The sequence below is a fragment of the Mus pahari genome, chromosome 10, assembly GCF_900095145.1.
Source record: "Mus pahari chromosome 10, PAHARI_EIJ_v1.1, whole genome shotgun sequence".
Taxonomy (NCBI): domain Eukaryota; kingdom Metazoa; phylum Chordata; class Mammalia; order Rodentia; family Muridae; genus Mus; species Mus pahari.
In genome coordinates, this window is record NC_034599.1 from 15812668 (window position 1) to 15826896 (window position 14229).

Sequence of the window (14229 nt, forward strand, 5' to 3'; positions counted from 1 at the left end):
ATGTGACACCATGCTTGGCCCACTTTTACCTTAATTCAATAGATACACTATTTTTCAATATTTTCTTTTGCATGATGATTGGTGGTACAGGTAATGTCAATTGAGTCTGTTTTTCTGTATCTGGGTTCTTTGGTTCCATTGCTGTTATAATAGTTGGTTTTCTCCTCTCTGAATAGTACCAGGGGTGACCTCTAGAAAGGCTTCTCACTAAGAACTTCAAACAAAATTAGAAGAGATATCCATCCAAACACATACGTAAATCACAGCATAGAAACACAAGCAGATCAATAGCAAGTTCCAGGACAGACAGACAGACAGATAGGGCTACATTGGAAAACCTTATCTTAAAACAAATAAACAACAAAATAAAACCACAAAACAAAAACAAGGCAACACGACTCCTCCAAAAGGTCACTCCTCTTCAATTACTGACTTCAGCAATAACAGAACAGTTGAGAATGCAGGACAAAGAACTTTAAAATCTAGGCCTTTTTTCTCGTGTGTGTGTGTATTCATGGAGGCTACAGGACAGTTTGTGGAAGTCAGTTCTCTCCTCACACACACAATTTGTTAGAGCTAATGTAGCAAACAGACCAGTAACTTCAGCATGGTTGTTTATTTCTTACAGTCTGAGGCTGGGGATCAGAGATCAGTGTAATTCAGGTCGGTTCCTCTGGAGGCCTTAGCAGAAACACTCGTGGTAGCCACTTGTCTCCATTTGCAGAAGGCTGTCTGAAGTGTCCATGGTCTTCTCTGTGTGCATCCTGCAGCATGTTAACCTCTCGAGGGCATTAGTCACTTCTAATGGACCATGGCAACCTCATTTGCTTTTTAATTATTTTTATACATGTTTTGCCTGCACATATGCACTCATGTGTGTGCTGAGTGATCACAGAGGTCAGAAGGGGCCCAAATCCCCCTCACCTAGTTATGGATGGCTGCCATGTGAGTGCTGGGAACTGAAGCCTGGCCCTCTGGAAGCGCAGCAGGTGCTTGTAACTATTTGAATCATCTCTGCAGTCCCTCACGTGAATTTTTAAAATGTAATATTATTGGGGGAAGTGCATGCCACAGCATTCATGTGGCAGTCAGAGGGCAGCTTTTTAGGAGCCAATTCTCTTTTTACACTGTGGGATTCAGGGGTAGAAAACAGGTAGTCAGGAGTGTATGGAGAATGCTTTTGTTTGCTGAGCCATCTCAACAGCCCTCATTTCAATTCTTTAAACATTTTTGTATTACTGTGGTATATGTGGGAAGGTGGGCAGATACATGGAGATCAGAGGACAACTTTAAGGCATTAAGTCTTCTACCTTGTTGAGTCAGTCTTCCTCTCTGCCATGCTGCATAGACTAGCTGGCCTGCAAGGTTCCAAGTGACCTTGTAGGAATGCTGAGAATAAAGATGCATGCCACTACATCTGTCTGCTTTACGTGGGTGTTGATCAGATTCAAACTGTCAGACATTCCCATCAAGTGCTTTTACCCACTGAGCCATCTTGCCAGCATCTACTCATAATTGTTTGACATGGAGTATTTGTGTTGCTCAGTATGTAACACAGCACTACTCTGAGCTATGTATCTAATTTTAATAGTTTCTCTCCAGTGTGAGTACCATCATGTCTTCAAAGTAAATGAGCACAAACAAGGGCTTCCTCATATTGCTTCTTCCATCAACTAGGCTTCTCTCTAGTGAATTCTTTCATGTCTTCGAAGTGAACGAGGATGACTGTAGGCTTTTCCACACTGCTGACACTTATAGGGTTTCTCTTCAGTGTGGGTGTGACTTACTTCATGAATCCTGAAGGAACTGGGACAGATGAAGGCTTTCCCACACTCCCTACATTCATAGGGCTTCTCTCCAGTGTGGGTTCTTTCATGGATCTGAAATGAAGTGGAGTGACTGAAGGCTTTCCCACACTGTTTACACTCATAGGGTTTTTCTCCAGTGTGGATTCGCATGTGAATTTTAAGGTGGGTGGAATAGTTAAAGGCCTTCCCACACTCCTTGCACGTGTATGATTTTTTAGCATTGTGAGTTCTCATGTGATTATTAAGACATGAAAGATATCCAAATGCTTTCCCACAAATCTTGCACTCACAGGTCTTCTCTTCAGCATGTAATTTCAGATGCCCATTAAGATTTGAAGAAATAGCAAAGGCTTTCCCACATTTCACACACACAAAAGGCTTTTCTCCTGTGTGAGTTCTTATATGTTGAATAAGTCGAGAGGATGTAAGGAAGGCTTTCCCGCACTCCTTACATTCATAGGGCTTGTCTCCATTGTGAGACCTTACATGTATACTAAGACCCGAGTGCTGAGTGAAGGCCTTCCCACACTGATTACATACATAGGGCTTCTCTCCTGTGTGAGTTCTTCCATGGATCTGAAATGAATTGGAATAATTGAAGGCTTTCCCACACTCCTTACATTCATAGGGCTTTTCACCAGTGTGAGTTCGCATGTGAATATTTAGATATGCAGGATATCTATAGCCTTTCCCACATTCCTTACATCTGTGAGGTTTCTTCGCATTTAGAGTTTCTATAATCACAGCAAGTCTTGAGTTTATAAAACTTCTCCCACACTCATTCCATTCATAAAGTTTGTCTCCATTATGAGTTCTCTGGTGTGTCTGAAGGTGTGACTGGCTCATAAAGGACTTCCCACAGTCACTGCATTCAAACCTTTTCTCTTGCGTGGCAATTTTCTCATAAGCTTTAACTGGGGTCATGCCGGTTTCTTCACTCTGACTGAACTCAGAAAGTTTCTCACCAGCACAGTTTTCCCTCTGAAGCATTAGAAAGTCTTTTCTGTACTGACTACAACCATAATTATCCTGTGCAGACTGAGTTTTCCTATCTGTCCTAAGGGGTGAGAGTTCACTGAAGAAGTCTCCATATTGCGTCCCGTCACAGAGCTCCCTTCCTCCGTTGATTCCTGTCTGCTGATAAGAGGGATAAACAACATTTTGGTAAGGTTTTAATCATTTGATAACAAAATGCTATAATTATGATTACTTTTCACTACATGCATATAGTTCATACTCTGCTAATACTCTCAAATGGTGTGATAAAACACTTACTCCAGATTGCTATGTCATCTGCTCATCTTTAAAAGATTTCTGTACCACTCCAAGAAAAAGATGTCATTTATGAGTTCTGGGGCAGTGAGGTTCATTACACATTGAGGGCACAATCATTTGTTCAGAGACATTTGCTCTTGTGTATTAGCTGCTTCTCTCAATATCTCCTTTAAAGAAATCCCTCACTTTCTCCCCCAAAGGGCTTCAAACATGTCAAGTAGGTACTCTATAAAAGACAAATCTCTAACCTCTAATTTTCTTTGGGAATGAGAATAAGATACATTTTTTATTCTTACCATTTGCATTCTATTGGATATGTTACCCCTCAGAAATTCCTGCTGGAATGCTGAACATTTAGTTTCAAGCTGTATTTTCCATTCTGAAGTAAAACAGAAAGACAAATGTAGATTTGGGGAAAAAAAGGAGTTATTTTTTAACTGGAGCTAAAAATAGTGCTTATTTATTTTATTTTGAATTTAAGATGGGAGAGATGAGGATTTTCTTTTCTGTTCTGTTTTTGAAACTACACAACATCACCTTGAACTTACTACACAGCCCACACTGCACTGACTTCATAACCATCCTGCCTCTGCTTCCTGATCAGGATTTCAGGAATGTGGCACTGTACGAGGCAAAGATAAGGAAACTGGATCAAACTTTTAGATCATATTAAAGGCTGATTCTAGGGGCTGGAGAGATGGTCCAGTGGTTAAGAGTACTGAATGCTCTTCCAGAGGACGAGTTTGACTCCCAGCAACCACATGGTGGCTCACAACCATCTGTAATGAGATCTGATGCCCTCTTCTGGTGTACTTCTGGAGAGCAACAGTGTACTCATGTAAATAAATAAAATATTTTTTAAAAGTTGATTCTACAAAAATCAAAACTGATGGTAAATAGATATTATCAGGGAAATACTATAGAAAATTTTTAGGAAAAGAAGAACATCTCTCAAAGCAATAAACTTAAAGGTTTGACTAAACATAAACTAGAAGAGAACTGGAAGTTGAAGGTTTTCTTTCTTGGTTCAGAGTTCTAAGACAAATTTAATTTGGAGAGCTTCATTGTAGGAGCTGGGATGGTTCCATGGGTAAAGTGCTTACTGTACAAGTGTGAGGACCTGAGTTCAGATCCTCAGAACTCACAGAAGGCTGGGCATGATAGCATGTGTCTGTAATTCCAGGACAGCTATGACAAGATGGGATACTGAGACAAAGAAAGCCCCTGAAGATTTCAGGCCTGGCACATGCAGCAGCAAAGAAGATGGTGGGGACCGACTCCAACACACGCACTATAGCAACACATGCATGCCCCCACATATACACATCATACATACATCATGCACAGATATACAAGGACCTCTCATTCATCAATTCATTCACTTACTGAGTGTATGTGCACACACATACAGAGACACTTGCATCACGACATGCATACAGAGGTCAAGGGACTTTGGGAGTTGGTTCTCTCCTTCCACCACACAGGTTATAGGAACTGAACTTAGGTTGTCAGGCTTGGTCGCAAGTGCTTTTACCAACTGAGTCATCTCTCCAGTGAACACAAGAACTTTGCTTTTACTTTAAGTTTATTTCAGTTACAAACACTAAAATTTCATTAAAAAGAAGTTCCATGAATACTGACCTGGAAAAACTATCTTCTGACCTTTACTAAACTCTTCTTGTTCCAACCAAGAGATCAAACTGGGTTTGATGAGCTGATATCCTGTGTACAAGGTGAGACACGTTAGTGAAAAGGCTCATATAGAAAAATGACACAATTACCCAGGGCTCAGGAATTAGAAAAAATGCTTTGTTTCCCTCCAGCTTTTTGAGACAAGTAGGACTATCTAGCTTGGGCTAGCTTCAAGCTCACAGAAATCTTCCTCTTTCAGTCTCCCAGTTACTTGAATTTCAGAAGTGTGCCACCAAACCTGGCCAAGAACTAGAGCTGTTAAAACAGAGAAATTATTTTCAAAGGATTAGTAATGCAAATACTACCTGTCCATGCCTCAGAAGTTTAGCTTTTACTGGAGTCTAAGACCCCAGTTAATTTAGACATATACACATTACCATGAACTGGAGTTTTCTTTCTATAAGACTGGGGATTACATGCAGGCCCCTGCATGTGATAGGCAGGTGCTCCACCACTGAGCCATATCTCAGCCCAGGACTTTACTTTTATTCACACAGGAAGTAAAAGAATTACAACAAAGAGACCTTTGTTCCTCTAAGGAAATTAATTACAGTTGGTTCATATGAAGCATGATTCATCGCAATCATCAAGATAATTAAATTTTCTAATTTACTTATTATTTTATATGTGGATATATGTGCTCATGTATGTGGGTGTGCTTCTGTGTATGGAGTGACTAGCAACACCTGAGAATGGGGATCTAGCTCAGGTCCTCATGCTTAAGCAGTAACCAGCTGCTTCCCACCTCCCAAAAGAAAGTATGATTCTCTCTCCACATTTGATAGGCTAAATCAGAAATCTCAATGTAAAATCTTGTATCATTTCTGTATCAATAAGTTCTCTTAGAGTTCAAGAGATGGCCAATCCACCTTCCCAACCCCTTCTTTAATTAATATGTATTTGTGTGTATTATGTGTATGGAACATGCAATATGCAGTATATACACACATGTGTCCAAGTGTGCATGCTTATGCCCACATGCAAAAATCAAAGGAGGGTGCTGGGTACCATCCTCTATCACTGTCTGTCTTCTTTATGGCAGTCTCTTCTGGAACCTTGGCTTGTATTCTGCTAGCTAGGCTAGCAGCCAGCAAGCCTCCAAGATCTTCATTCCCACCCTCCCTCAATTCCACACTAGGGTTACACATGCATGCAAGACCATGCCCGGCTTTTTACATAAGTGTTGAGGTCCTCAAGCCAGGTCATCCTAAGAGTTGTAAAGCAAGGTCTCTGAACCACTGAGTCATCTCTCAAACTCCAAGAGAACTTACTGACACAGAAATGATAAACAATTTTAGTTTCTGATTTAGCCTATCAAATGTGGAGAACAAAAATATATACTTTCTTTTGGGAGGTGGGAGGCAGTTTTTGACACAGGGTTTCTCTGTGTAGCCCTGGCTGTCCTGGAACTCACTCTGTAGACCAGGCTGGCCTCAAACTCAGAGATATGCCTGCCTCTGTCTCCTTAGTGCTGGGACTAAAGGCATGTACCATCACACCCAGCAAAAAATATATGAAGAAACCTTGAACTTTTAAAAAATACCCTGGTAAAATAAAACATATTTAGAGTAGTAGACATCTTGAAGCATTCAGAAGGCATTAGCAAGGGTAATCTCTGTGAGTTTGAGGTCAGCTTGTTCTACATCTCAAGTTCCAGGCTACACTGAGATAGATCCCTTGTCTCAAAACAAAACAACATGGAGTTAGGGATGGAACTGTCTTATTCAGAGTTGCTATTACCACTCCTAAAATAGTCAGTCCATAAGGGGCTACTGGTAGCAAGAGCAGCCCTACCTACCTACTGTGGCCAGATTCTGGTAGTTCTCCAGCATCACATCTCTGTAGAGGTTCCTCTGATCTGGGTTCAGTGAGGTCCACTCCTCTTGGGTAAAGTCCACAATCACATCCTCAAAGCTCACTAACTCCTGAAATATTGCAGGCATGTTGGTTTGAGCCAAATTAAGAACTCCGTAAATGAACATGGGGGGGGGGGGAGAAATAGGACCCAACATCTACAGAAAATTCCTCAGCCTCTGATTATCTAACACCAGGGTTAAGTAGCTTTACTAACTCCTTTTTGAACTCACATACTGTGTTTGTGTGTCTGTATGTGTCTGTGTGTGTGTCTCTGTGCTTATGTCTGTGCGTGTGTATGTATACATGTGTAGTAGTAGGAATACTTGACTGTGCAAGTCCATGTGGAAGCCAAAGGGTGATGTTGGAATTTCTTTTTCAGTTGATTCTTCACCTTGTTTTCTGAGACAGGGTTTCTCACTGAACCTGGAAATTGCTATGTCAGCCAGACTAGCTGACCAGGCCTAGCATCTGCCCGTCTCCACCCATAGTCCTGAGATCACAAACATATGCAGCCATGCCAAGTTTTACATGGTGATGGGAGCAAAACTCAGGTCCTTGTATTTGGACAAGCCCTTTACCCACTGAACCATCTCCCTAGTACCCCGGAACCTTGACTGAGTACGCTAGGCAGGGCTCTACCACCAAGTTCCATCCCCAACCCTATTCTTACTCTTGATTTCCTTAAGTCATATGCCACTGCTAAAAAGCAACTGATACCAGCAGTACACAAGAAAATATCATGGTATTTCTCTGTATTAAACACACTGACCAGCACTTCCAAATTATGTGATGGATGAGCATACATGAATAAACGTCTGTGGAGAAGGACATAGTCGCCTGCCTTGTCATCTGCCAGAACACTCAACAAAGGATGAAACATGCAGTGTTGATCTGGGGGTCAGCAAGATGGCTGACCACCTGAGTGTGATCCTTAGACACACAATACACAAGGAAGGAGTTGACTGCTGAAAATTGTTCTCTGAACACACACACACACACACACACACACACACAGGAAAACACAAATGCAATAAAAGAGCAAGAGTTGATACCATGAATGTAAATCCAGGTTCTTACTGAAAAATCAGAATTAACTGTAAGCTTCAAATTCACTTAACAGGAAATGTTTTATCATAGCAATTGTTAACTTGACACAAACCTGGAAATTGAGAAGAGGGAATCTCAACTGAGGAACTGCTTTTATCAGAATGGCCTGTGGGCATTTTCTTCATTCTGATTTCTTTGAGTGAGGTTCTATTTGCTTTAAACGGCTCTAGAGATAAGTTTATCCAAAGGAAGTTGTCTATAGGTAGGACATGTGTGTGTGTGTGTGTGTGTGTGTGTGTGTGCACGCGCACACATGCACGCATGTATGTTTTACCTGATAATCCGTCAGGCAATCAACCAACATCATTTCTGCTGATATTTTTCCTTCTTGAAGGCAGCCTGAGTCCTCTGAAGGACCTTATGGAAAAAGAGGGAGGTATGAATACTCAGTTGTCCAGAATTCTCATTCAAAGACACAGAAGTCATTCTGGCCTATTACAAAAGCCTTACGTAATCAATCTAACTCCATGCCAATCTCTATCTCCCTCCCTCCCTCCCTCCCTCCCTCCCCCTTCCCTCCCTCCTTCCCATTCCCTTTCTTGTTCTGTGATTCTCAATCTATGCCTCTCCTTCCCCTCTCCTGCTCTTGTTTCCCACCTCACATGCACGCGCGCGCGCGCGCGCGCACACACACACACACACACACATCTGCATGCTCTTCCCACCCCCACAGCCACAGAATGCTAGAGCAGTCCTGCCCCATCTACAACCTGAAAGAAGGATGGCAAGGCATGCTGCTTATTAGGATAACTATTTATTAATAACAAGCTCAGTTCACAAGTGAGGAGGCTTATGCTCTGAAAATGCTACTTTATCAGGGCTGGGGCTGTAGCTCAGTACAGTACTTATCTGGCATGCATACAGCCCCAGCTTCCATCTCAGCATAAAACTGGGTGTGTTGATGCATATCTGTCATCCCAGCTCAAGAAGTAGAAGCAAGAGGATCAGAAATTCAAGGCCATCAACTGTCACTAAGCAAATTTGAAGCCACTATGGGCTACATAGGGCCCTATCTCAAAAAAGAAAAAATGTTGGGGGATAGAGAGATAGTTCGGTGGCTAAGAGCGCTGGAGTCTTTTCCAGAGGACCCAGGTTCAATTCTGAGCATCCACAGGCAGCTTACAACTCTCTAGTCCCAGGGATCTGACACCCTCTTCTGGCTTCTGTGGGCCCTGCACATACATGATGCATTGACAAACATTCAGACAACACTCATATATATAAATAAATCTAAAACAAATATGTCACCTGTCATAATTATAAAACTCCTAATGAAGAAGACTGCATCTCTCCCCTTGTAATAATACCCCTGTAGGCCAGCAAGTGGGTAAAGGCACTTCCTACAAGCCTGTTGACCTGAGCTCAGTTCCAAAGAACCACATGGTAGGAGAAAACTGACTTCTAAAAGTTGTGCTCCCCACCCCACTTCCCCCTTCTCTTCAGAACTAAAGAAGGAAGGAAGCAAGGGAGGGAGGGAGGAAGGAAGGACAGACAGAACTGACATCCACATGCACACACCACATAGGCACATACTCATGAGCACACACACACACACACACACACACACACACACACACACAAACACATGGGGGGGGGACCCACAAAAAAGACCTAGAGCACCTCTCAAGTACTGGATCCTTGCCTGGAAATGCTTGAAATCAATGAAATGCTTGCCCCTTTCCCTGGCTCAGGAGCAAGCAAACTCAGAATGTGCACAGCTGTTATTTACTGTACATCTTCTCAGAGAACTACCCTTTGCCTTTAGATTGCATGTGTATCAGTGTTTGGCCTGCACATATGTCTGTGCAACACATGTATAGCTAACACTTGCAGAGGTCAGAAGAAGGCATTGGATCCCCTGGAACTGGAGTTACAGGTAATTGTGAGCCACTATTTGGGTGCTGGGAACTGAACTGGAGTTGCTAGGGCAGCAAGTGTTTATAACAGCTGAGCCATCTCTCTATTCCTGAGAACGACCTTTTTAGACTATTTAAAAGAATTAACTGCTGACTTCAGCAGCACATGTACAAAAAATGTAACAACACAATTGAGAAGATTAGCATGGTCCCTGAGCAAGGATGACATGCAAATTCTTGACACATTCCTTATTTCTGCAATCAGGATGTAATATATGAGAGGAGAATAAATAAAAACTGTAAAAGAATCAGCAACATAAGCTGTTCTGGCCCAGACGACCATGCTACTATGCTATATATTCCTTAGGGGACCTTAGGAATTCTGAGAAACAGTATCAGTAGACCTTACCATGGGACGAATCAGGAGCTGCCATCTGTAACACAGAAGTCTGCATGAATACTCCTTTCACTGAGGCAAGCTTTTCTTTAGTGCAGCTGATGAATTTCAGTGGACAGTGGCACTTTATCACCTGTTGGACACAACTGTTAGCATTCCTGTAATATCAACCACTAATTAACATAAACTACACAGTCATTATCTGTCAATTGTCATACATAAACTATATGCAGGAAATACACAAGAAGATGACTAAGCATAGTACTCCCTGAAACATGAATCCTAGTGATACTGTGTTCACTGAAAAATGCTATGCAGCAGACAATGAAAAAGGAGGGGTGTGTGTGTGTGTGTGTGTGTGTGTGTGTTTGTGTGTGTGTTCAATCAATCATTATAACCACCCTTCACAGCAGATATCACTGCCCTAAAATGATCTACAGTCAAAGCAAAGTATGGTGCTGCACACTTATAATGCCAGCTATGGGAGACCGAGTTAGGGGAATTGCTGCAAGTTCAAAGCTACCCTAGGATACAAAACAGAACCTTCTCTCAAACAGGGAGCTAGCAAGATGACTAAACAAATAAAGGTACCTGTCACCAGATAATGCAAGCCTGAAAACTTGTGTTTGGTCTCCAGGGCCCATGTAAAGGTGGAAGGCGAGAACTACCTCTATAAACTGTCTTCTGAGCTCCATTCAGGAGATGACATGTGCACCCTTCTCCCCACACCATACTTTTCACATTTTTTTCTTTTCTTTTTCTTTTTCTTTTTCTCTTTCCCCCCAAGGCAGGGTTTTTGTGTTCCCCTGGATAACCTGGAACTTGCTCTGTAGACCAGGGATCCACATCTGACTTCAGACTATTGTAAATAAAGGCCTTAAAACAAAACAAAATAAACACGGTATCATGTCCTACACGGCCCTCAAACTCAAGGTTGGTCTTGAACATCTAATCCTCTGACCTCCATATCTCAAGGACTGGGATTAACATAAATGTGTGCCACTATGCCCAGTATGTGTGGTAATGGTGACAAACCCCGGGTTTTGTGTGTGCTAGGTAAGCACTCTACCAACTGAGTTATGTCCCCAGCCCTCTTTTTGATTCTTTGCTCATTAAGCATTATATTAAAAAATAATTCTGGAGACCAGAGAGATGGCTCAGCTATTAAATCCTAGGCTAACAACCAAAAACATAAAAAATATTTTTGTTAAAATTTAATGACAATTATTTATTCATTGAACCCAAATTGTAGCCTAAGTTACACAGTTCATTAGCGATACAACAAATTCACTTAGAGACCTTATACACACCTTATTCCACAGATCAGACTAAAACACTGACTCTAAGATATAATTAAAACTGAAACACATACTTTTTTCCTGTGGGAAGAGGGGAAGCATGTGCCATGTGCATGAAGGCTAACAGACACTGGATCTATCTATCTCTCACCACCATATTCCATTGAGACAGGGTCTCACTAAACATGCAGCCAGGCCGGCAGCCAGCAAGCCTTGGCAATCATCCTTTATCTGCCTGTTATACTACTTGGGTTACAGGTACACAAATGACTATGCCATGGGTACTGGGGATTTGAACCCAGTTTCTTATGCTTGAATAGTGCATATTCATACCCATTGAGCCAACTCCTCAGCTCAAATACGCACACCTTTAACTATGCACTGCAGTTTTGACAACAGCATGGATTCTAACACATGCCTAAACAAGACTAAAAACGTATCTCCTCAGAAAGCCCACAGCCCTTCCTCTCTTCTTGCTTCAGTCTGCTAAGTGCTTGGATTACAGGCATGTACCACAATGCCCGGCTCCCAGACAAGCACTTATTTTGTCTACCAGATTTAATAATATGTATATGGATATGAGAAAGTTGCTCATTTTTTTCAAATGTTGATTGTGGAGGCTAAAAAGGCCAAAAAAGAAAAACAGAATTCAACACTCTGCTGCTCCAGTGACTTGTGATGTCTCCTTAGCCAATGAGAGCTTAACTCCTAGTAAGCCCTGGTATCTCATCCCAAATGACCAACCTCTTTCTCCCTTTTATTAAAAATAGATTCTTTTCAGGGCTGGAGAGATGGCTCAGAGGTTAAGAACACTGGCTGATCTTCCAGAGTTCTTGAGTTGAATTTCAGCAACCACATGGTGGCTCATAACCACCTGTGATGGGACTCAATGCCCTTTTCTGGTGTGTCTGAAGACAGTGACAGTGTACTCATATTCATAAAATAAGTAATCTTTAAAAAATAGATTCTTGGCTGGGCGGTGGTGGCGCACACCTTTAATCCCAGCACTTGGGAGGCAGAGGCAGGTGGATTTCTGAGTTCGAGGTCAGCCTGGTCTACAGAGTGAGTTCCAGGACAGCCAGGGCTATAGAGAAACCCTGTCTTGAAAAACCCCCCCAAAAAGAAAAAAAGATTCTTTTCTTATATAATATATCCTGATTACACCAATCTTAGGGAGGAAAATGGCGTTATAAAGCTTGCTACCTAACAGGATATTGAAGTATCAACTCTTATCTCAATGACCCCATACAAATGACCCAGGAGATAAGTCAGAAAACTTCTCTTAGCTGCTACAGAAGGTCCCCATTCTCTCTTGGCAGCAGCAATTCCCTGAGATGTGTTTTGCCTTGTTTCTGTCATTAGTGTATTATATTATTAGTTGTGTGTGTGTTTGTGTGTATGGGTATGTATGTGTGTATGTGTGTGTTGGTGTGTTTGTGTGTGAATTTGTGTGTGTTTGTGTATGTGTGTGTGTATGTGTATGTTTGTGTATGTATGTGTACTTGTGTGTGTGGGTGTGTGTGTGTATGTGTGTGTTTGTGTGTGGGGGGGTGTGTGTATAGGTCAGAGGCCAATTTTTGGAGTAGTTCTCACCTCACATCATTATGTGTGTTACAGGACCACCTTCAGGCTGTCCTCAAGTTGAGCTATCGCTACGACCCCATAACATACATTCTTCATTAAAACTTTGTATTGACTCTGACCTAGAAATACTTTTACTCTCATGCCTTGAGCATCCTGTCCCCAAGATGCTTAATCTAATTTATCCCCTACTTAAGAAAACATCTGGAAGAAATAAATTAGTATCACCTTCTGGAATTATGGACTTGACTTGAAATATTTGCTATACACAGTTTATATTATGGGCTGGGCACACATTTTGAACATTAGTTTTTTGGGGTTTTTTTGTTTGTTTATTTTTTTTTATTTTTATTTTTTCGAGACAGGGTTTCTCTGTGTAGCCCTGGCTGTCCTGGAACTCACTTTGTAGACCAGGCTGGCCTCAAACTCAGAAATCTGCCTGCCTCTGCCTGAGTGCTGGGATTAAAGGCATGTGCCACCACTGCCTGGCTGGTATTTCTTGATAAACAAAATCTTTTGTCTTAGTAACTTCCGTATCCTAACATGTCATTCTTATAAAATGCTTTTAAGCTGCACATCGTGGTACACATTTTTAATTCTAGCACCCAAGAGGTAGGGGCAGGTGGATCTCTGTGAGTTATAGGCCAGTCTGGTCTATAACTTCAGGCCAGCCTAAGCTACACAGTGGTGAGATCCTACTTCAAAAGAAACTAAGACCCCCAAAAGGTCCAGAGCCCTGCACCTCTAAGCCTATCTCTGAGGCCCTAACATGAGCTTCAGATTTAAGTAGAGGGCAAGAGTCATGCATAGCTAGGCAGTCTTGGTTACTATGTGGTTACTGCATCATGACTGCCCAGGCTCCAGCCTCCTACAACATGATCTGAACTCTTTCCAGGAGACCACAGGGGAAGAGGGGGAGGGAGGGAGGGAAAGGAGGGAGGGAGAGAGGGGGGAGAGACAGAGACAGAAAGACAGAGGCTCCCAGTCTTTTCCTCCCCACAACACAAGATTCTTGTAGAAATACAAACTGAGATGAGTTCATGCTTTCAGTAGTCCACCCCCTCTTCCCTCTGGAATACCTTTATTCCCACCATGACAATTACAGAGCCTTTTGAAATTCTACAATTGAGTATTAACTTGATTTAACTAAGTAACTGTCCATAACACAATATAAATTTCAATTGATAGGAACTATGTTACATGGAATGGTGAGAATGGAAGGGTGAGAACCCCCGTTTTGTGCACTCACCCACCAGCCACCACTTGACTGTACTCACCAGCATCCAGTGTGAGTTCTTTTTAATAAGCTTTTTTCAGATGTATTTGTGAGTGGTGTGTGTGTGTGTGTGTGTGTGTGT

The 14229-nt window shown here is 42.0% G+C and overlaps 1 protein-coding gene and 1 non-coding gene across 2 annotated transcripts in view; one reads left to right on the top strand and one right to left on the bottom strand.

Moving 5' to 3' along the window:
* Nucleotides 1-378: 378 nt before the first annotated feature.
* LOC110327215 overlaps nucleotides 379-14229 on the bottom strand; it is a 54860-nt gene continuing 41009 nt past the window's right edge. The window contains exons 12-17 of the mRNA XM_029543063.1: nucleotides 10005-10125; nucleotides 8014-8096; nucleotides 6574-6700; nucleotides 4725-4805; nucleotides 3380-3462; nucleotides 379-2945 (exon numbers count right to left, since the gene is read on the bottom strand). Of these exons, the coding sequence (XP_029398923.1) occupies nucleotides 1686-2945; nucleotides 3380-3462; nucleotides 4725-4805; nucleotides 6574-6700; nucleotides 8014-8096; nucleotides 10005-10125 (1755 nt within the window). The 3' untranslated portion in view covers nucleotides 379-1685. The remainder of the gene's footprint in view (nucleotides 2946-3379; nucleotides 3463-4724; nucleotides 4806-6573; nucleotides 6701-8013; nucleotides 8097-10004; nucleotides 10126-14229) is intronic.
* LOC115064846 lies at nucleotides 9744-9852 on the top strand. The gene has a single exon (XR_003844679.1). It is a non-coding gene; the product is annotated as a U6 spliceosomal RNA (small nuclear RNA).